At 43.8% G+C, this 23,677-nt stretch overlaps 1 protein-coding gene across 3 annotated transcripts in view; it reads right to left on the reverse strand.

Moving 5' to 3' along the window:
- Window positions 1–16,123, reverse strand: part of DNAL4 (dynein axonemal light chain 4) — a 32,787-nt gene extending 16,664 nt beyond the window's left edge. The window contains exons 1-3 of one of the 3 annotated variants that reach the window (XM_033929801.1): window positions 15,838–16,123; window positions 13,390–13,560; window positions 9,877–10,036 (exon numbers count right to left, since the gene is read on the reverse strand). In XM_033929801.1, the coding sequence (XP_033785692.1) occupies window positions 9,877–9,945 (69 nt within the window). In that variant the 5' untranslated portion in view covers window positions 9,946–10,036; window positions 13,390–13,560; window positions 15,838–16,123. Of the gene's footprint in view, window positions 1–9,876; window positions 10,037–13,389; window positions 13,561–14,858; window positions 14,957–15,837 lie in introns of those variants that run through there. The other 2 variants (XM_033929800.1, XM_033929802.1) reach the window with 2 other exon arrangements.
- Window positions 16,124–23,677: the final 7,554 nt, after the last annotated feature.

The raw sequence follows: 23,677 nt of genomic DNA on the forward strand, positions 1-23,677 counted from the left end.
ACTAAGCCAGCTTGAGTACTGCAACATCGCCTATTTGGCAATTTCCCAAAAAAATATGCGACGCCTACAACTGTTGCAGAATGCGGCAGTCAGACTAATCTTTGGACTAAAAAAATTTGACCACGTGACACCCTACTACCGGCAGCTACATTGGCTGCCGATGAAGGCACGCGTAAAGTTCAAATTTGCCTGTTTCTGCTTTAAAGCATTACACGGACTTGCCCCCAAATACATTACTGACCTTTTCTCCTTCTCAACTAACAAGAGAAGTTCACATTCCAACTTCGTTTCCCTCCCAGTGAGAGGTTGCAAACTGAAAAAACACCATGAATTCCTTCTCTCACACCAAGCAGCATCATGGGGTAAAGACCTAGAACAATTACTTTTGCCCTCTACTTATGAGGTATTTAGGAAACGTCTGAAAACACACCTGTTCCTAAAACATCTTGACAACTGATCCACTTATCTCTTTCCTCTCAATAGCGACCTACTGTCCTTTTGATCACTTTTCTCCTCAACAATGAATTTCCTGTCTAATTACTTCTCTTTCTTCTTCCCCTCTTGAAGTCAGTCAATTTGTACCTTTGCTTAATCTTTTGTAAACCGCATAGAACTTCACGGTATTGCGGTATATAAGCTGTTATTATTATTATTATAATGGCTACAAGGAAAATGGTTTTGATGCTAAGATCCAACAAGTATGCCTCCTGAATAGGCTCATATGGAGCCTGACTGAGGCCTTGCAAAACCACTTTAAGGTTCCACAATGGAAATGGTTGTTTTACTGGTGGTCTGAGCCTCAGTGCCTTCTTAATGAATCTGGCTATGTCTGGATATGAAGCCAGAGGAGCTTTATGTTCATGGGAAGCACGAGAGGCCTGCCACTTGGACTCAGAGATGCATCTGCTAGGCCTTCGTCGAGACCTGTTGGAGGAATGCTAGCACCACAGAGATTAGAGCCCAAAATGGCTCCACCTGCTCCATCTGACCACACCAAGAATTTCACCATAACAACATGCAACACTGAATTATGGTGGACTCTCTGGTCTAGAGCAGGGGTGCCCAAAAGGTCGATCGCAAGAGCAACGCGAGTCGATTGCGCCTTTGTGTTCTTCCTGCTTCCCCGACGCCACAAAAGCCAGGCGTGTGCAGCCACTGCACAAGTGCCGGGCCCACAAGCCTTCCCCCCTCCGACGTCAATTCTGATGTCAGAGAGGAAGTTCTGGGTCAGCCAATCACTACCTGGCTGGCCCGGAACTTCCTCTCTGACGTCAGAATTGAAGTTGGGGTGGGGGAGACTTGTGGGCTCGGCACTCTGGCTTTTGTGGTGTTGGGGTAGCAGGGAAAAATCGGTGGTGGTGGCTTGGAGGGAGGACAGGGAGGGAGAGAGAAAAAAGAAAGACAGAAAGGGGGGCAGGGAGAGAAAAAGAAAGAAAGAAAGGGGGCAGGAGAGAGAAAGAAAGGGGCAGGGGAGAGAAAGAAAGTCAGACACACAGAGAAAGAAGGGGAGGGCAGGGAGAGAGGAAGAAAACATTGGACTCATGGAGGGACAGAGAGAGATGTTGGTTGGGGAATGGACTGAGGTCTGGAGGAGAGGAAGCATGCAGGAGGCAGAAAGAACGAACTATTGAATGCACAGTCAGCAGGAAGTGCAACCAGAGACTCATGAAATCACCAGACAATAGAGGTAGGAAAAATAATTTTGTTTTCAATTTATTGATCAAAATGTGTCCGTTTTGAGAAGTTATATCTGCTGTCTATATTTTGCGATAGAGGTTTTTAGCGCAGGGAGCCTATGAGTGTCGGGAGCAGTGCGAGGTATTCAGCGCAGCTCCCTGCAGGGGAGGGGGAGGGGGTATATTTGTCTATTTTTGTATAGTTGTTATTGAGGTGACATTGCATATTTTAAAGTCATCTTCCTTGACCTCTGAAAAAAAATCCGAATATAAATTATAATTAACATTTTTTCTGCGTTCAGTGTGTTTTGTGTTTTTTAAAATTTTATTGTTGGTAGATCATTTTGACTTTGTCTTTTTAAAAGTAGCTCGCAAGCCAAAAAAGTGTAGGCACCTCTGGTCTAGAGAAACTAAAGGAAAGCAAATTAGCAGGTAAGACCTATTTCCCCTTCCATAGCATCCCTCCAGACCAGAACAGCTGGAAAGTACCAAAGCAATGACCATTAAGGGAGGACTCCTCTTATCTCCATCTCTAACACTTTGGCCTCAAAAGCCATGTCCTGTTGAGCTTCCACATCCAAATGGTGATTTTGTGCAAAGAAATGCTGCTTTACAAATGTCCTGCAGGGGAACCAAAGAGCTCTCCACCCACAAATCCACCTTACCCCAGGTGGAATGACCCTTAAGCTGCAGCAGAACTGCCTGTCCCTTGAGAATATAGGCAGAGGCCACCACTTCCTTATTCTATCTTGGAATTGTAGCTTTAGAAGCTGTGTCTTCTCAGTGATGGCCCCAAATCAGAATGAACAACCTATCCAATCTCAAGTTCTGCATTCTAAGAAGTCCTGCATTCTCTTTAAATAGTGTTGAGTGCTCTCTAAACATCTAGGCAATGTACACATCACAGATCCGGTGCGCTTTGCCTCTCCCAGAGCTGGCAAATCCACTGACTGATTCACATGGAAAATCAAGACTACCTTGGGAAGGAAGGTACTGGCCGTAAAACTACCTTTTCCTTAGAAAGCATCAGAAAGAAAGGATTCCAAAAATTCCTCCTAGAAGATCTTGTTTCACCAACACTCCGATGCTTTCTTCAGGGATCCAAAAGGCAAAACCAGCTTCCATCTGGGCAACACTTGAGCTCACAATGCTCAAGTTTTAGCTTGCTCAACGGCACAGAATGATGAAACAAGATCTTGTAGGAGGAATTTTTGGCCTGCCGCCGCTGATTGTGCTACAAACCTGAACGCCATTGAAAAGAAGGTCTCCTATTATCGACAAAGTTGGTTTTGTTACAACAAAAGTTCTGGCGCCAGAGCTAAGTTTTTCTTTTTTCTATCTTTCATCTGTTGTTTGTTTAAATGCCTTTAAAATAATGGGCTCATTTGATGAATTAACTATATAAAAAAATGAAAAATTATAAAAATACTATTTTTTACTGTGCACAGTAGTGGTTTTTAAATCTTTTTAGATCCCTACATTCTTTTTGGTGTGAGTTTTTTGCCGATGACAAAATCAACGCTAGCTTAAAAATCATCAATGATTGCTACATGATATAGTAATGGAGGCTTTTTCTCCACCTTTTTGATTGAATGTTGGATCTGAGAAATTGAGTCCACTGCTGGTGAGTAATATTTTTCATAAACTGTTGGTTTTACTGTCACTACGATTTATTTATTAAGAGACATTTAAATATCTATGTAATGTAAATGCACATGAGTCGAGTCTTTTTAATTTGACAGGAAACTGCAATGAGAGGGCATAGGATGAAGTTAAGAGGTGATAGGCTCTGGACTAATCTAAGGAAATTTTTTTTTTACAGAAAGGGTTGTAGATGCATGGAACAGTCTCCCAGAAGATATGGTGGAGACAAGAGACCGTGTCTGATTTCAAAAGGGCCTGGGATAGGCACGTGGGATCTCTCAGAGAGAGAAAGAGATAATGGTTACTGCGGATGGGCAGACGGGCCATTTGGTCTTTATCTGCCATCATGTTTCTATGAATACCGACCCATTCTCCCCTCCTTGAGCAGCACAGGGTAGACTGCCCAAAGGTGGTTTAACCTGTCCAAAGTCTCCCCAATTGCACTTGTTTTCCACCTGGCCTGGCAGGGAAACTGTAGAAAGAGATCTGGTAGAGGCCAAGAGAACTCCAAGGATAACTGTCCTGAACCACCTCAATGACCCAATGATCTGTTGAAACCCGGGTCCACCTCTGGTAAAAGTCCCATCAATCTTGCGCCCATGAGAACTGGAAGCTAGATCCAAACAACTTCAATGGGAGCCATGCCTGGGCTGTGAACCCCAAGTCTCAACTCCCAAGGATGCCATGAAAGAACTGCATTCTCTGAAAAAAATCTACTATACAGGGAAGCACAGCCTCTGCCAGGATGATACATGTGGGCATCTCTAAAGTGACCTCTAGCTGAGAAACCTCGCCCCGACACCTTGGGCTTATTTTCCAGCAACCTGGGCATTTTTGTCTCTCCCAAGCTCCTCCCCAAACAAAAGAGAACCTTAAAAAGGGATAAAAACTGAGTTTCAATTTAGAGGCCATATCTGCCAACCAACCATGTAACCACAAGAACTGCCTAGCCGCAACACTGAGCGCCATGGACTTGAAGGAAGCCTGAAGCAGATCTTACAGGGTACTATTCAGAAAACTAGAACTCCAGCTTGGCCACATCCTGGTCCACCAAAGCCTAATCATCAGAGTATCTATCTTACACTTGATCAGACCAGTGGAAACACATTCTAGCCACCAAACCTCCACAAATGGCTCCTCCAGGGCCACCACATCAAAATTCTGCTTCATGAGAGATTCCTTCCTATGATCTAGTGAGTCTTTCAAGGCCATACCACCATCCATAGGAATGGTATTCTTCTTGGTGACTGCCAAAACCACAGCATCCATCAATGGAGGTCAGAGAAACTCCCTATTGTGATCTGGAATTGGATAGAGATACTCTATTGAACAAGCCACCCCAAAAGAGGTGTCTGGTGCATTCCATTGGGCTGAATCAGATCTCTAATATTCTGATGCATAGGAAAGGACCAAGAGGACTTCCGAATGTCCTTTAGCAATGGATTTACCTTATGCGGAGCTTCCTTTGTGTCTCCCTCAAACATTAAAACTGAAAAACCTGGCTGATAAGCTCTTGCAATTCATCCCTATGAAAGATCTGGGCCTCAGAAGTATCCTCTCCAGGAGGCATCTCCTCCTCCTCCACTAGTTTCCCATCCTCAGACTGGTCCTCATCAGACAAAAGTCCTGGGCCTCAGAAGATTGCTCTCCAGGAGGCAACACCTCCATCCAGTCCTCCTCCTCCACTAGTTTCCCACCCTCAGCCTGGTTCTCATCAGACCATCCCTGAGTTTCCTCAAAATCAGAAGTCTCAAAGACCTCCACTTAAGAACATAAGAACATAAGCAGTGCCTCCGCTGGGTCAGACCAGAGGTCCATCGTGCCCAGCAGTCCGCACACGCGGTGGCCCAACAGGTCCAGGACCTGGACTGTAATCCTCTATCTATACCCCTCTATCCCCTTTTCCAACAGGAAATTGTCCAATCCTTTCTTGAACCCCAGTACCGTACTCTGCCCTATTACGTCCTCTGGAAGCGCATTCCAGGTGTCCACCACATGTTGGGTAAAGAAGAACTTCCTAGCATTCGTTCTGAATCTGTCCCCTTTCAACTTTTCCGAGTGCCCTCTTGTTCTTTTATTATTCGAAAGTTTGAAGAATCTGTCCCTCTCCACTCTCTCTATGCCCTTCATGATCTTGTAAGTCTCTATCATATCCCCTCTAAGTCTCCTCTTCTCCAGGGAAAAGAGTCCCAGTTTTTCTAATCTCTCAGCGTATGAAAGGTTTTCTATCCCTTTTATTAGACGTGTCGCTCTTCTCTGAACCCTCTCGAGTAACGCCATATCTTTCTTAAGGTACGGCGACCAATATTGGACGCAGTACTCCAGATGAGGACGCACCATCGCCCGATACAACGGCAGGATAACTTCTTTTGTTCTGGTTGTAATACCCTTCTTGATTATGCCTAGCATTCTATTCGCCTTCTTAGCGGCCGCTGCGCACTGTGCCGTCGGCTTCATTGTCATGTCCACCATTACCCCCAAGTCCCTTTCTTGGGTACTCTCCTTCAATAATATCCCTCCCATCGTATAGCTGCACCTTGGGTTTCTGCTACCCACATGTAGTACTTTACATTTCTCAACGTTGAACTTCATCTGCCATCTCGTCGCCCATTCCCCTAGTTTGTTCAAGTCTCTTTGCAATTCTTCGCAGTCCTCTTTAGTCCGAGCTCCACTAAATAGTTTTGTGTCGTCCGCAAATTTTATTATCTCACACTTCGTCCCTGTTTCTAGATCATTTATGAATATATTAAATAGCAACGGCCCAAGCACCGAGCCCTGCAGGACACCACTCGTGACCCTACTCCAGTCCGAGTAGTGGCCCTTCACTCCCACCCTCTGTTTCCTACCCGCTAACCAGTTTCTGATCCATCTATGTACATCTCCTTCCATCCCATGGTTCTTCAACCCCACTTCCGCCCAAACCCATCTTGGTCACTTGAAAGGAGGAAAAGATGACCTTCCACACGGTTCCTCTGGGGCTGGAGAAGTTGGAACTCTGGCATTGCACAAGCAAAAAGCCACATAGCTAATACAAACTCAGGATGAAAAATCAATCTTAGATGGTCCTGGAAAGTCCCTAGACTCCGACTGACCTAAATCAGAAGCCATTCGATCCAAGTGTGGGGGTTGCTCACTATCTAACTGTGGAGACAAAATGGCTGCACTTTCTGTCAGATTCACCAGGCCTGTCATTTTCTTCCACATCTCCGTGGGTCTCCTTTTATTCAACCTGACTCTGGGAGGCTGTTGCCACTGAATCCAAGCTCCTGTGGCGAGCATAATATTTGTAGCTGCCAATCTCATCAATCCCTTGGTGCACATATTTCTTCAACTGGTCTGAGCTCATCGCAGCTAAGTACAGTACTCTTTGTAGTCTTCCCCTCCCCCCCAAGGGCTGGCCACTGGTCAGCTGGGACACAGCCATGCAACACACTGAACCCTGAGCCATAAACCTCAAGCAAAGTACTGTGAGGAAAAGGCAGGCACACTCACATGAACGAATACAGAGCTCTTGGTTTGTTTTTTGTTTTTTTACTTGTTAGCTCCAACAGCAGACTCCAAGGCTGTCTGCACCGAAGCAGCTGAAGCAAATTCAGAAGGATGCAAGGATCCCCAAACAGGGCGTGACACCAGGATGTGACATCCCTGGGGCAGAAGAGGCCCCCACAGATCTCAGTCCAGCAGACAGATGAACATAAGCAGCACTGAGAGGGTTTTGGGGGGGATTCTAAGCCAATTAACACTAACTTCAGACCAAGACTGTACAGGTTTACCACGTCCACCATTTGCTAGAGACTGAGAACTACTAACTTTCAAGGGACTTGCACAGCCTAGCTATAGGTATTCTAAGAAGTCTGTGGTGGTTAGTCTCCCTCTGCTGGAGAGATGCTAAGGAACAAGCTTCAGCACATCTGGTTCTAAGTTTCTACCTGAGGCAATGGAGGATGAAGTGACTTACTAAGGTCACAAGAAGCACCAACAGGAGAAATGGGATTTGAAGCCTGGTTTCCCTAATGCTCTAACTGAGAACAGAATGGGGCAAAGCATTTTACCAGGTCTGCTTCACCTTATACTCTATATATAGCTCCCACCACCTCCCTATATTTCCTTCCTTCCAAAGCCCTGGTCCTACTGCTGTGTCTGCAGAAGCACCATCACTTCTTCCCTACATGCTAACGGTTCCTGTGGCCATCCTACCAACTCCCACTCTTACACAACTTCCTGTTTGAAACGGGAGGCAAGAAGTGGGGATTGTGTGAGCATACAATGGCTTATAGAATGTGATGCAGCCACTGTTTCCACGGGATGGTTTTGGGTGTGTGCAGGGGGGCAAGGAAGAACAAATTGGCAGAAGGTAAGCAAAAGTATTTTCATCATCACCCTAGAAGCCACCCATGCCTGCTGACATCTACACCACCTCTGAGTAAGACGTAAAAGGGAACATACTCGAATTGGATCCAAGAAACAAAAGCCTTTTATCAGAGCACTCTACAAACAATTGAACAGGGAGAAGTATGCACTGCCTAATTTTCCATCTACCACATCCATCCAGTTCAGCCCATGATGTTGCACTAAACACTACTGCCCTCCCCCATGCCACTGCATCAGAAACTGTTGACCATAGGATCAATGGTCAATCTGTGTTAATCTCACAATTTATTTTGGTTTGTTTTTGGTAAATATGCATGTATGAAAAACAGCGCTTTATGTGCAGAACCAGACTTTTATGAAATTGTGCATCCAATATGTACATTAAGTTACATGCTTTACATATCCTGGGCTGAACAGAGTTGGCAAGGGATTACTATTTGCAAACACGCTTTTTTTTTTTTTTTTCCCTTATTTTTTATTTTCAAATTTTACATAAAGTGTACAAAATATTAAATTACAATTGATAAATACATATTATCACTTTTATATCTAATACATTAAATATCTAAATTTGATTTTCCCCCTCACCCTCCCCCCACCCTTTTATTACTTTAATGTAATATTTTTAATTTTCAAATTTTACAGAAAGTGTACAACATGTTAGAATACAATTGATGAATATCCAATAACATTTTTATATCTAATACATTATGTTCTAAATAAATTTTATCCCCTCTCCCTCCCCCCACCCTTCTATTACTTTTCATTCATACATTACATATTGTATAATATATTATATCATATTATATAGAAATTATTTTCCTTACCCCCCCTCTATGTGTGTCATAAAAAAGATTCTTTAAAGAAGAAAAGAAGAAGAAAAATCCTACTATTTATTCATTACAGTATTTTGTCAATGGCCCCCATATTTTTATAAATTTAGTATATGTCCCCCTTTGTATTGCTATTGTTCTTTCCATTTTAAATATATGACATATTATAGTCCACCAAAATGTATAATTTAGGTTGTTATAATTCTTCCAGTTGTTAGTTATATGTTGAATGGCAACCCCTGTCATAATTAATAAAAGCTTGTTATTTTCTGGTGAAATTTGACTTTTTTTTCTCATCATCATTCCAAATAATATTGTATCATATGATATTGCAATATGATTTTCCATCAATTTATTAATTTGTGGCCAAATTGAATTCCAAAAAGTTTTAATATAGGGACAATGATATAATAAATGATCTAATGTCCCTGGTTCTAGATTACAGTGCCAGCATTTATTGGACTTAGAACTGTCTAATTTTTGCAAACGTGTAGGGGTCCAAAAAGCTCTATGTAATAAAAAGAACCAAGTTTGTCTCATAGATGCTGACACTGTACATCCCATTCTCCAAGACCAAATTAGTGGCCATTGAGATGCATTAATTTGATGTCCAATCTCAATACTCCAAATATCTCTTAGACCATTTTTTGGTTTTTTATTCAAATATCCAGATATTAATTTATACCACAATGCGGCTTGATGCCCTAGGAAGTCTGCTTGAAAACATAAGAACTTTAAACTATATTGATTATTCAATGTTTTCCATTCAGGGAACCCAACCTGAATGGCCTGCTTCAATTGCAACCATTTAAAACTTTGTGTTTTATTAAGACCAAATTTATGTTGCAATTGTGAAAAATCCAGCAGTTTACCTTCTGAAATAACGTCATCCAAAGATCTAATGCCTGCAATAATCCAGTTCTTCCAAAGGATTTGAGCTCCGCCAATTTTGATCTTGGAGTTTATCCATAAAGATTGATTAGTTGATTTGTTTATTGGGATAGGTGTTAATTTACTTATAAATCTCAACGTTTTCCAAGTATCTGCAAACACGCTTTTGAAAACATGCACATGTGCAGAAATTAACTCTGAAACGTGTGTGTGCCAAAGAGCATAAACATGTTAGCTCAGTTTCTCTAGGGTCATTTTCAAAGCAGAAGTGTGTGCATACTTTCACAGTACACTTATGGAAATGTATGCACATACTTTGTATGTGTGGTTTTCAGTGCACAAAAATTAAATACAACCACTATAACAGTGGAACAGCTGAGCAGAACTTGTGCTTGTGTGTTATTGCAAAGAAGGAACACTGTATTTTCTGCCCCCCCTCCCATTTTATAGTCACATCTTACCCGAATCAAAGGGAAGCTGTGAACTCTTTTGTAATCTGCCTCCTCTTTCTTGCTGTCTGCATCTGCCATTTTCCTTCAGCGTTCCCCAAGAACTTCAGGGATCACAAAATGAGATGCAGATCTGGAGCTCACGAGGTTTCAACCAAATTAGAGATTTACCCTGGGAGATAGTAATTAAGAGACACCATTTAAACGCTGCTTCCATGTTACATAAAATATTTTTGCTGATGAACCCACTGATTTCTATATCAAAATCATCTGCCACTATAGGTATAGATTCATATAAGAGTAATTGTGTACATGGAGTCATTCTGACTTATCCTACAAACAAAAGCTGAAACTGCTGTTTGACCTGATATGATCAGGGCAATTCTTTAAATTGCACCTCAGTCTAATCATTCCAATGCCGTGTGCTTAGCGCCAATTCAGGTATGGCATCTTGGCTCATGCCCTCTTACATCTAGGTGTGCAAAGTGGCATGCCTAGTTAATAGTATTCTATAAACCAGTGTTCTTCAACCGCCAGTCCGTGGACTGGTACCGGTCCGCAGAAAATTTCTGCCGGTCCACAGGCATGTCCATCGGGCCCAAGACAGCGTTCTCCAGCCGCCAGTCCACGGTGTGATCAAAGCGGCGTCTTCAGGACGGCTCCCTGAGTGCTGCAATGCACAAAGACATGGGAAAAGACTCCTACGCGCGTCCTGCACATGAACCGGAAGCCTTCTCTCTGACATCACAACATCAGAGGGAAAGCTTCCAGATGAGGCACGGGACACGAGCAAGGAGCCGCTGCCCACAGCTTTGTGCAATGCAGCGCTTAGGGAGACAGCCCAAAGACGCCATGTTGATCGCACTGTGGACTGGCCCAAAGATAACACTGGGGGGCAGGCCAGAAGGCAAGGCACATGGAGGGAGAGAGACAACAACAGTAGGGGGAATGCTTTTATTTTTTTATTTAGTGATTGATTTGTCTGTTCAGGAAGAAAAGCATTTGTCTCTTTTCCTCTGGGGTTGTACTGCTTGCAGAGTCTTGCATCTTAGGGTTTGTTTGTAAATATTAGTACTTTTTAGCTTTTGGTCCTGCATTTGCATGGGATTATCTATTTTCTGGTAGGAATGAATGCTGAAAAGCATACAGTGTGGTTTGTGTAATTTAATTTAATGGTTAACCATTATGTGTTGTTAATACAATTATATTGTGTGTATATATGAAAAATGAATGGAAAAAATGGTGTTACAATTAGTGGGGACAGGGTCTGGGGGGGAGATTGAGTGGAGATGGGCACGACTTAGCCCAGTGATCTTCAACTGCCGGTCCGCGAACAGGTGCCGGTCCACAAAATAATTATTTTATTTCCGCTGATCCATAGGTGTCAAAAGGTTGAAGAACACTGCTATAAACTATGCATGTAACTGGGAGATATGCCCATGTCTTGCCCACATGTATGCCCCCCCTTTGCAGTTTGGCATTGGGCATTTAGGCACTGCCTTATAGAACAGCACCCTAATACATACAGGTGCCAATTAATTAATGGTGCCTTTGATGTGCGTGACACACATCTCTAGCCATCAGCTTTTAGAATGGCCCTGAATTTGCACAGATTTAGCAACCAGGGGAAGGGAATACTGGTGATTTCAAGCAGGAGGAAGGCAATCATGAGACTCCTCCGTCACTCAAAGGACCTGTTCATAAGGGAGCAATACTGGACCTACTTCTCACAATGCTGTTGATGTCACTACCTAGGATTCTGAAAAAGATCTGGGTGGAGAAAAGGACCAGTGGGTAAAACTAAGAGCAACATACCTTCACAGAGTAGGAAGAAAAACATACAGGTCAATAGCCAACGGATAGTCAGTTCATCCGATTAAGATGGCTATTTCTCTAGCCTATTCTGTTATTCTCATCTCCTTAGATCTATCTGCAGTATTTGATACAGTAGATCACCACCTCCTGCTTCAAAGGCTAGCTGCGATGGGGATCTCTGAACAAGTCCTCCAGTGGTTTACTTCTTATTTCATAAATCACACTTCCGTTGTTTCTTTCAATAGCTCTACTTTGTCATCTATCCAAATTAGTTTCGGCATCCCTCAAGGATCTATACTGTCCCCTTTACTCTTTAATATCTATCTGGTCCCGTTCTTGACACTTTGCCAATCTATTGGTCTTACCGCTTACGATATTCATATCATCCACCCCATTGATGCCTCCAGCTCCAACGACATTAGTCTCATTAATTCAAAATTAGATAAAATTAGTCAATGGCTTCACAAAAATATGCTGTCACTTAGTACATCTAAAACCAAATGCCTTCTGTTTCCATGGAAAGATAATATACAGCTTACATCTCCTATCACCATAAATGATGCACCAATTATTTCTGTTAATGCTATTAAAATTCTGGGAGTAATAATAGATAGTAAACTGTCATACCGTCCACAAATTAGTGCAGTAATAAAAAATTGTTTCATCAAACTTAGGATGATTAGATCTCTTACGAACATTCTGGACCCCCAATCTCTTAACATTTTAATCCACTCTCTCATTATATCCAAGCTTGTCTACTGTAATGCATTATATAAAGGTATCTGCCAAAAAGTCATCCGTCGCCTACAACTGATACAAAATACTGCCATAAAAATGATCACAAACAGGAAGAAATTTGATCATGTCACTCCCTTACTAAAAAGTGCACACTGGCTGCCAATTCCACACTGAATCATATATAAAATAGCTATTCTCTCTTTCAAGTCCCAAAATACTAAAGAACTGGCCTTCATTCACAAGCTCCTTATTCCACATGATCCTTTAAGAGTCCTAAGATCCTCCTCTCAATATCTATTTCATACATCATCTTTGAAAATCATTAGCCCATGTCAGGCCTCTTCATTTGCAATTATGGCCCCCACAGTATGGAACTCCTTGCCGCCTCATATTAGGGCTGAACAAAACTTGGATAAATTTAAGGGAAATCTAAAATGCTACCTCTTCCAAGATGCATATGATTGCTGAATACATTGGATGACTGCCAGGGTTGTTTAATAATCTTAATTCCATAGCTTCCCTATTGTTTTTTTACCCTCCGTTTCCTTTGCTTTTAAAATTGTAGTTCTCCCCACTTTCCTATTGTTTTTATGTCTGTCAAGTATTGTCCAGTCAGTACTTATCTGTTCAATGTCCACCCCCTTAAAAAAAAAAAATAAAATTGTAAAACGCTTAGAATTCATGATTAGCGTTGTATCAAAATTTTAATAAACTTGAAAAGTTAACTAAAAAGTACAGAATAATCAGCAGTATTTGGTTAACCTTTAGTCATGCCTCCAGCATGTCCCTTTTGGATGCATTCCAGAAAGAAGGCTGTTTAGTTCTAGCTGAAAATGTTTGTTCTATTTCAGGTAAGCTAATGAAAAGAGAAGTGTAAAGATGGCTTTGTGACACATAGGGGAAAGGGAAAGAAGTGTCATAAGAGTCTAGGAGAAAGTAGAAATATTGACAAATGAAAGATTAGGTTCTTACCTGGATAATCTTCTTTCAGTTAATCTACTACAGATTCCATATGAGTAGTGATTTATCCCTTCCTGCGAACTGGCTTGCAGAGTGAGAGTAGTTACAGCTTTGAGCACCTCCCCTGTAGAGACGGAGCCCCAGTCCACACCTCAGGTTTAGTCCCAAAGCAATCGAGCTCCACTGAAACAAAAGACAAAAGAGGAAGGGAACAGGGAAACGCCCCGCAACAATAAACAATTTCTGGTCCGCTTTGCAACTTAGAAAACAAGAATTAGAAGAAAGCATCAGAACAATTGACATGCAACCACAGAGAAACAACCTGGTATAAGTGGCAAAAAGCCACTTCAGGGACAAAATAAAGACACACACACACTCCACCAATGTTCACTGACCCCTTTGCACCCCCACAAAGTTCAGAATAAAAATGTACATATCTGCCTCCGGAACATCAGCACTTGCTATAGGAAAGCCTAGTAGAGCTGGGGGGGGGGGGGGGGGGGTTTAGGCTACTGAACCATAGAGAGGAGGACCCAGGCCCATAAGCCATTCTAACCACTACATTAATGGTGCAAAATGTGAGCCCACCAAAACCCTACTGTACTGCCATATAGGTGCCACCTGCAACCAAAAGGGCTATTGGGGTTGTAGACAGGTGGGTATAGTGGGTTTTGGGGGGGCTCTCCATAACCTATAAGGGAGTTCTGGTGAGATGTTTATCTGACATCCTTTTTGTGAAGCTCATAGCAGTGCCCTATAAGGTGGTCCTTTGCTCTGTTGCCATGTCTGGGTGGTCAGTACATCACAATGCTGACCCTCCCACGTCCTAAAGGTCTTGTTCTGGGCATTTGGGTCTTGGACAAATTTTTGGTCAAGAATGTGGTATAAAGATAGACATAGTAGTGGTCTGGACGATCAAATGCCTGGACGTACAGAGAAATGATTTTCGAAAAAAAAATATTTTAGAGATGCTTTTCGAGAATGTACATTTTCCCGCTACCGACTTTGGGCAACTAGCTTCCTACATCCAAATCAGACTTAGATGTATGTTTTGATTATGCCCCTCTATGCCTTTAACCTTGTGCTGCTTGTCTAGCTCTAGAATAGCTTAGGAGTGTGCCTGAGACCATAGTGTTACCAATGTACAGAAGCTCCACCACACGTTTTCCAGACCAATGTTTAAGTACTGTATACCTCTCTCCCCTGCATTTCACAACTACCCAGACACTTGAGGTAAGAAGTTTTAGGCATCCCAAAGCAAAATGCTGGCCTACATTGTAAGTAGACGCGGCCGCTGAGATTACCGTGGCAAGGGATCTCCCTGCTGCGATAATTTTAGTGGCTGCCTGTCCCCCCAAATGATCGCAGCAGAAGGGATGCCCAATCTCTCCTGCTGGAACCCCCCATGTAGATCGCCCAGCCCACCCTCCAACCCCACCCCTCCTGACCCCACCCGTACCCCCTCCCAACCCCCCTCTAACCTTTTTTGATGGCTGGCTGGCTGGGTCCTCCCTCCATCTGGCAGGCCTGCCTCTCTGTCTGAATGGCAGGGATGCACTAGGGAGGGGCCTTAGGCACTTGGGCCAACTGGAATCTCAGGTTGGCTGAGGGGCCTTAGGCATATGGACCAACATAAGATTCCGGTTGGCCCGGGTGCCTAAGACCCCTCCTATGGGTGGGGCCTTACGAGCTTCGGCCAATCAGGCCTAAAGCTCCTCCCCGGTGCATCCCACAATGCACTGGGAATGGGCAGGTCCACCATTCAGATGGAGGCGGGCCTGCCAGCTGGAGGAAATACCTGTCCAGCCATCAAAAAAGGTTAGAGGGAGGTCAGGGGTCTGGTCCGGAGGGGTTCTAGTGGGAATGCAGGGGTCCAGGTGGGGGTGGGCGATCTACAGGGGGGGGGGGGTGCAGGGTAGGCTGTATTGGGCATCCCCCCTGCCGGTAGTCTTTGCGGGGAGGTGGGGATGGGTTGCTGCTAAACTTATCGTGGCAGGGATAAGCTCATCGGCAACCTGATTTTCTAACCAGCGTCTATAACATGGACGTCGGTTATTGAATCGGGTTCTTTGTAGGCGGGCTTAGGCGTGATTCTGTACAGGACACCCATCGGCTTCCTACCCAGAATCCGGGCCTTAGTGTCTGATCCCGCCCTTTGAAATCAATGCTGCAAATCACATAGGTGTAATTCACCAGGATGGGGGTGGTCAAAAATCTCCAGCCTGGAACTGAATAACTTTGGCATCTTTGCCAGAAGTGGCCAGTGGATAAGTGACCTCGGGTTTCGCACACACACCGACAAAGTCAAGCAGAGCAGAGGCTTTTAAGCAGGGGAAAGGTGTGTGCACCTTCGCCACGGCTGCTTTGTGCAGGGGTGTTAAGGGCTTGGGGTGGTGGTAATCACGGCTGCAGGGGGTTTGGAGAACACGCTGACACTGGCCGCGGCTTTGGCCCACTGACCTAGTGCCGACACAGGACTTCCCCGCCTTTCCTCGCCTGTGCCTAGGGCAGCGAGCCGTTCCTTGGGTCCCGACTCCCGGCCTCCGTTCGTGCCCCTGGTTTATGTTTCCCCCGCCGCCACTTTCCAGCGGAGAGACACGAGCAGCGTCTGGCGAAGCCACGGTTGCCAGGGAGAAACCAGCCCTCGCTTAGCAACCGCACACGGGAAGTCCCGCCTGCCGCCCGCGCCCAGGTTGGATAATCAGCCTGCCTATTCTCCTCAATGCATTATTGGCAGCTGCGCATGTCCGTGTGTGTGTATGGAGGGGGGGGAGGGGGGGTGAGGTAGGAAGAAGGGCCTTTTCAGGAATGTCTCCTAGGAGACCGAGATGAATGTTGACTACATAAATGCCTGCGTAGATATCTCAAGAGGTCGCCTAAATTAATGAGACGAGTATTACCTGTTTTTACTTGGGAAACTCAGTAACTTGACATTTCTTTAAATTTAGTGCTGTGTAGGTGGTCCACCTGACCCATGCCATCTCTGCATAACACACTGCCATGTCTGATTTAAATGCATATACTTAAGGTGACCATTTATTTTTTTCATCAAAAGGGGACATCTATTAATTCTCAATCCCGCCCCCAATCCCGCTCCATCCCCGCCCCATCCCACCCTAGCCCCGCCTCCAATCCCACCCCCAATTTCTTCCATTCATTTTTCATGTACACATAATATCTTCATATTAATTCATAATGGTAACCTTAAAATTAAAAAAACAAACAAACTACAAAGCACACTATACCCAAAGAAAATGTTAATTATCATTTATATTTGAGGGGTTTCAAAGATGTCAAGGCAAATGACTTTAAAATATGCAATGCCACCTCAGTAACTATAGAAAAATAGATAAATATAGTGCAAAATATAGACAGCAGATATAAATTCTCAAAACTGACACATTTTGATAACTAAATTGAAAATAAAATCATTTTTCCTACCTTTGCTGTCTGGTGATTTCATGAGTCTCTTGTTGCATTTCCTTCTGACTGCATCCTTTCTTTCATTTCTTTCTTTCTGCACTCAGACCCAACAATTGTCCCTTTCTATTCCCTCCCTCTTTCCTTCCTATGTCCTCAGTGCCTCCTTTCTATGTCCTTATTGCCCCTTCCTATATCCTTAGTGTCCTCGGTTCCTCCTTCCTATGTCCCCATCACTGCCTTCCAGTCTTTGTCTCCACCCCCTCCCCTATGTTCTGGTATCTCTCTCTTCTCCTTTCCTTCCTTCCTTCCTTCCCACTCCACCACATGGTCTGGCATCTCTATCTCCTTCCGATCTCTCTCCTCTCTTTCCATCTCCCCCTCCCACTCCATTATCTGGCATCTCTTCTTCCTTTCTCTCTTTCCTTCCTCCTGGTCTGGCATCTGTCTCCTCCCCCTCCCCCCATATACCCTGACATCTCTCCCCCCTCCATGGTCTGGTAGCTCCTTTCCTTTCCTTCTTTCCCATGGTCTTGGCATCTCTTTCCTCTCCTCTCCCTTCCCTGGTCTTCCTTTTCCCCTCTCTCTTCCCAGTTGGGTGCAGCAGCAGCACTTCTCTTCCCCTATCCCCTTCCCAATTGGGTGCAGTAGCAGCTTTTTTCTTCCCCTCTCCACCCCCCCTTGGGTGCAGCAGCAGCAGCTTTTCTCTTCCTCCCTCGGGTGCAGCAGCTTTTCTCTTCCCCTCTCCCCCCTTGGGTGCAGCAGCAGCAGCTTTTCTATTCCCCCCTTCCCCCCTTGGGTGCAGCAGCAGCTTTTCTATTCCCCCCTCCACCCCCTTGGGTGCAGCAGCAGCATGTTTTCTATTCCCCCCTCCCCCCCTTGGGTGCAGCAGCATCATTTCTCTTCCCATCCCTCCCATCGGCAGAGTCACAAGCTTCCCTCCATCGCTAACCTATCTTCCATAGGTCAGTGATGGAGGGAAGCTTACAACTTGCTTCGGGCCTTCCTCGTTGCCGGGTCCTGCCTTCGCGGAAACAGAATGTAGGCAGGAGTCAGACCCGGCAGCGAGGAAGGCCCGAAGCAAGTTGTAAGCTTCCCTCTGTGTCTCGCTTAGCTTCCCTCCGTCGCTGCCCGTAGTGAACTCCTGCTCCGAGGCTCTAATGTGTGCATGCCGGCTTCCCTTCTCTTCTCCTCCCCCCAGGACGTAACTTCCAGTTTCGGAGGGAAGAGAAGGGAAGCCGGCACGCACACGTTAGAGCCCAGACCGTGGGTTCAGTTTGCATGCTGAAGTCAGCCCGGGAAGGAGCATCGGCGGCAGCAGCAGGATTAGCCAGGCAGGCTGGATCTGGGGGAGGTAGGCAGACAGGTTGGCTCTGGGGGAGGTAGGCAGGCTGGCTTTGGGGGAGGTAGGCAGGCAGGCTGGCTCTGGGGGAGGTAGGCAGGCAGAATGGCTGACATTGGGGTAGGGAGGCAGGCTGACTTTGGGGGAGGCAGGCTGGCTCTGGGGGAGGTAGGCAGGCAGGTTGGCTCTGGGGGAGGCAGGCAGGCTGGCTTTGGGGGAGGTAGGCAGGCAGGCTGGCTCTTGGGGAGGTAGGCAGGCAGACTGGCTGACATTGGGGTAGGGAGGCAGGCAGGCAGGCTGACTTTGGGGGAGGCAGGCTGGCTCTGGGGGAGGTAGGCAGGCAGGCTGGCTCTGGGGGACGTAGGTAGGCTGGCTTTGGGAGAGGCAGGCAGGCAGGCTGGCTTTGGGGAAGGTAGGCAGGCAGGCTGGCTGACTTAGGGGGAGGCAGGCTGGCTCTGGGGTGTGACACAAATGTGAAACGGATGGTATGAGTGAATTATTAATATTGAATGACACTGCCTTGGATCCGGGGCAGACGTTAAAAGAACAGGTACTATGAAAACAAGTCGTAATCACGAGGCAGGCTAGGAGTTTCTAACACATACTGATTGGTAAACATTCCCCCGGCATTCAGTTAGCTCAATCCACAAGGAGGGGATGTGTATAAATAGTGCCTTCCCAGAAAGAAAAGGAGGGACTTTTTTTTTTTCCACTGCTGACGAGCTGTGTGATGACATTTTTTGAGTAAGCCTCCTGATCGTGGTCCCCCGACGGAGTGATGATGCAATAACCGGTAACGTATTGATTCAAACTCTGTACTTAATCAATGATTATGGCTAGAAATATTGTATTTATGTAATAAAACTTAATTTGTATACTATTTTGATTTCCTGGTATTCTTCCCAGTGAGGACAGTGACCGAAGGCCTTTTATTGCCTTTTTTAAATAGTAATACATTAATTGGCGTAGTCGGCAGGATTTCTCTAAAGAAAACCTGAGCGCTCTTGTGATACAGGAATGTTCAGGAAGAGAGAAAAATCCTCAAAAGAACCTAGAGGTGCCCGGCTGGACCGAGGCACCGTATAATTTAATAGCACAAGAACTAGCCAATAATCATGGATTAGCAGAGTCATGGGAAAAGGTTCTGGGAAGTGCAGAACCAATTGATCTTGTACAAGTTTAGAAAAAATGCCCCGATAAATCGGATGATGTAGTTTAGAAAAAAAAATTGCCCCGATAAATCGGGTGATGTAGTTTAGAAAAAAAAAATTGCCCCGATAAATCGGGTGATGTAGTTTAGAAAAATGCCCCGATAAATCGGGTGATGTAGTTGCTCTGGGTTCTGGGAAGGGCAGAACCACTTGATCTTGTACAAGCTTTAGAAAAATGCCCCGATAAATCGGGTGATGTAGTTGCTCTGGGTTCTGGGAAGGGCAGAACCACTTGATCTTGTACAAGTTTAGAAAAATGCCCCGATAAATCGGGTGATGTAGTTTAGAAAAATGCCCCGATAAATCGGGTGATGTAGTTGCTTTGGCTCGAAGGAGCTGGGTATTAACTTCTGCATACCGTATAGTGCACATGCGGTTGCAAACAGCAGTTCAGGAACAAATTAAAGCAGAACAGGCGCAGGTGGAAGTAGAGAGGCGTTGTCTTATGCTGGAATGTAGTGGTAAACTTTGAAGAGATAAGTTAGATCACTATCAAAAGATAGCTGAGGAATCTGCAGTTCATATTGCTGCCACAAAATATAAGAAAAGGCGCGGTCGAGTAAATAGGATGTTGGAGTAAAAGTTCCTTTGTTTGAAAGAGCGAACTGCAAAGGGAGGGATTTTCACCCCCACCTTTTTCCTCCTTCGATGCTATCATGTGAGCTTGACGGCGGGCTTTTTGAGTTTCTCCTTTGTTCACTACCAAGCAGAGGGGAGGGAGAAGGGGGAGGAAAAAGGAAATGTAGGAACTTGTAATGAAATTAATAGTGTAAGCAAGGAACCAAAGGGTTTATGGATAAAACTTTACCAGCCTTATGTTATTTGGAGTTCCAATCAGCCAATATAAGGTACTTGAAGTTAATTGAAAATTGTTTTGCTGTTCAGGAAACAAAGAAAGTTTGCGTATGTTGATTTAAGTTTGAAAGAGTTTTTGCAGGGTAGATCTATGCTGTTAAGAACAATGGAGGTAATTTAGGAGCTGTTTGCCTGATGTAGCCTGAATTTTTTTTTCTTTCTCCTTGTTTAAGAGTGGTGAAAGAAAAGAAATATAGGATCAGAAGGGATTAGAAAGTGATATTTAAAAAGAGATGGTTCAAAGCAGGGAGATAATCTGTAGAACGAACGTACAAGAATGTGGAGGAAAGCTTTGTGAGACGTGTTAAGGAAGGATGTGCCTTTTGTTGTAGTGACAAGCAGGGACTAATTTTCAGCACTGTTTGTAGGCTGGCCATGGACTTTTCAGCAGCCTGATTGATACATAGATAAATTGTCTGAAATAAGTTTTTAAGAATGATAAAAGAATATTGGAAATGTTATAAAATGTTAATGTATATTCCTGTAAGTAAGGTTTCGGGCTTGTTTGAACGTGCCCAATCTCAATTTGCATTCCCATGGCAAGGGAGGCAATTAACTTTTACTAGGCTACCACAGGGATGGTTACATAGTCCTACCATTTGTACTCAAATAGTAGCGGAACATTTAGATGAATTTCAGAAATTCACATCTATACAAATTTCTCATTATGTTGACGACATATTGATACAGGGAACAACGAAGGAAGAGGTGCAAGGGCAGTTGGATTTATTAATTGACCATATGAAAAAGAAGGGATGGGAAATAAATCCAACAAAAATACAAGGACCGGCAACGTCGGTAAAATTTTTAGGAATTCAGTGGAATAGAGGATATTAGGGAAATCACAGAGAAAGCAAAACGAAAAATATTAGATTTTCCTACTCCAAAGAATAAGCAGGAGATGCAATCATACATTGGTTTATTTGGGTTTTGGAGACAACATATTCCACATTTGAGTCAACTACTGAGCCCATTATACAAGGTAACTCGTAAAAAATATGAGTTTATGTGGGGAGAAGAACAGCAGGTTGCTTTTGGAAATGCTAAACTAGCCATACAGACAGCTGTAGATTTGTGGCCCATGAGAGAGGGGGAAGTGGAATTACATGTATCTATTAATCAAATGCATGCTAATTGGTCATTATGGCAAAAACAAAGTGGGAAACGGGTACCCTTAGGATTCTGGAACAGGAAATTCCCAGAAGCAAGTGAAAAATATATTCCCTTCGAAAAACAACTTTTAGCATGTTATTGGGCTTTGGCTGAGACCGAACAGATTACCTTAGGTCATACAGTATTATTGCGACCACAAATTCCAATTATGCATTGGATAATGTCTGATCCCAAGACAAATAGAGTAGGACATGCTCAGGAACAAAGTAAATGGAAATGGTACATTTCCCAAAGAGCTAAAATAGGTGAGCATGAGGTAGCTACTTTGCACGAAAAAATAGCTAATATTCCTAACGGAGAGCTGGAAATCATAAAGCCAGTATATGCTCATGAATCCCCAGTGAAATGGGGAGTGGGATATCTTTTTACTGACTCCTGGTCGGTCGCTAATGGTCTTGCTACATGGTTAATGGGGTGGAAGTCCCATAATTGGCTAATTCATGGTAAGGAACTGTGGGGTAAAGAATTGTGGCAAGACATAGAAGAAATTGTACAGGAAACAACAGTGTCAGTATTTCATGTAGATGCACATATGCCTGTTGATTCAATGGAACGATTGTTTAATTCCCAAGCAGATGCTGCAGCTACCATTTCCTAAGGTGGAAGAATGGTTGGAAGGTACAGCCATTTGGGCACATCAGAAAAGTGGACATCTTGGAGAAAAAGCTACTTACAGGTGGGCTCAGGAACGAGGGATTCCTTTGACGATAGATGTGATCAAACATGTGATCGGAAAATGTCCGGTGTGTCAACATATCAAGAACGGGAAGTACCACATAAGGTAATGGGGCACATAGGCAGGGGGCGATTTGCCAGCCCAGATTTGGCAAATGGATTTCATAGAACCGTTACCCGAAAGTCGTAAATGTAAATATATATGTACTGCTGTAGATTATTACTAGCATTCCCTTGTGCCTCTGCGTCACAATGGAGCACTCTAAGGACTTTAGACATGATTATTCAGTATTATGGTATGCCCTTACAAATACAAACTGATATGCTAAGGAATTATCACTTTAGGGGGAGTAATTGATGCTGATTATCAAGGGGAGGTTAAAGTCATATTGATAAATTTAGGAGAAAATGATGTAATAATTGCGAAGGGAGAACGAGTAGCTCAATTGTTATTGATACCAATCTATATCGTGCCAATTAGGGAAATAACCCCTCCTTCTCAGTTGACTGTAAGAGGGGAAGGGGAGTTTGGAGCTACAAATACCGTAAACGTAGGAGCCAAAATCTGGATTAGCAATCCTAAAGGACCTCCGGAACCAGCGGAGGTGATTGCAATCGGGAAAGATAAGGCTCTCCTTGTAATGAAACCGGGAGTGGAAAAATGGGAATATGTCCCTCAGGAGAAATGTTATTTGAGAGAGTAATAATGTTTTCTAAAACTTGCAGATATACGTGTGCCTTGGAATCCTTGGAATATGGTATGGGGTAAGAGGCGCTGCCCCCGGGTGACGTATTACAATTAAAGAAGGGGTCGTTACGTCATGGAGATAGAAGCATTCTTCAATGAATCGGAAGCAAGATAACTTCACCTGCAGTGCTAACTCCAGATGTATCATTGCAAATGTGACAATAAAAGACCGTACATTGATTACAGAAATTAAAAGCAATGAACACACTAGACCAATCGCCCAATATGTATTATATGAGGGACTAAACACTACCTTGAATATAACTGCAGAAGTGCTAGTTATGTGTTGTCAAACAGAAGAATTTATGACATGGAACAGTTCAACCCAGAGGTATTTTGTTACAAACAATTGTACTACATATAATGGAATATTACTGTGAATAGGTCTTATGTAGTATGTACTAATGCCACGGAAATTTATACTGGAAATGAGCAGATATGGAGGACCGTGTTTAATAAAACTATACCAAAAACCTTTTGGATACAATTTCAAGCACCAGAAGTACAATGTAATGATACTCACTGCATAGGAATGTTTATGTGTAAATATGTAGTGTTACCCCTCATACTAGGGGAACCTCAGAAGCAATTTTTCTGGGCACCTAAATTTAATTTAACATTTTGTGACTCCACATTGCAAGGGCGAATTTGTAAATTACAATCAAACCATGTTTATTACAAAATACTGTAAATGTGTGTGAATGGACTATATTACCAAAAATGATAATACCCTTTGCAGGATGCTTACACAATATGTCAACACTTCTTTGGCAGAATCAAACTTATGTTTGAACACCTGATATAGGATTTAGAACAAATGTATTCTGGGAGAACAACTTTTCCGTTCCAAATTGGGATTTAAAGTTGGGAAAGTTA

This window comes from Geotrypetes seraphini, chromosome 2, assembly GCF_902459505.1.
Source record: "Geotrypetes seraphini chromosome 2, aGeoSer1.1, whole genome shotgun sequence".
Lineage (NCBI taxonomy): Eukaryota > Metazoa > Chordata > Amphibia > Gymnophiona > Dermophiidae > Geotrypetes > Geotrypetes seraphini.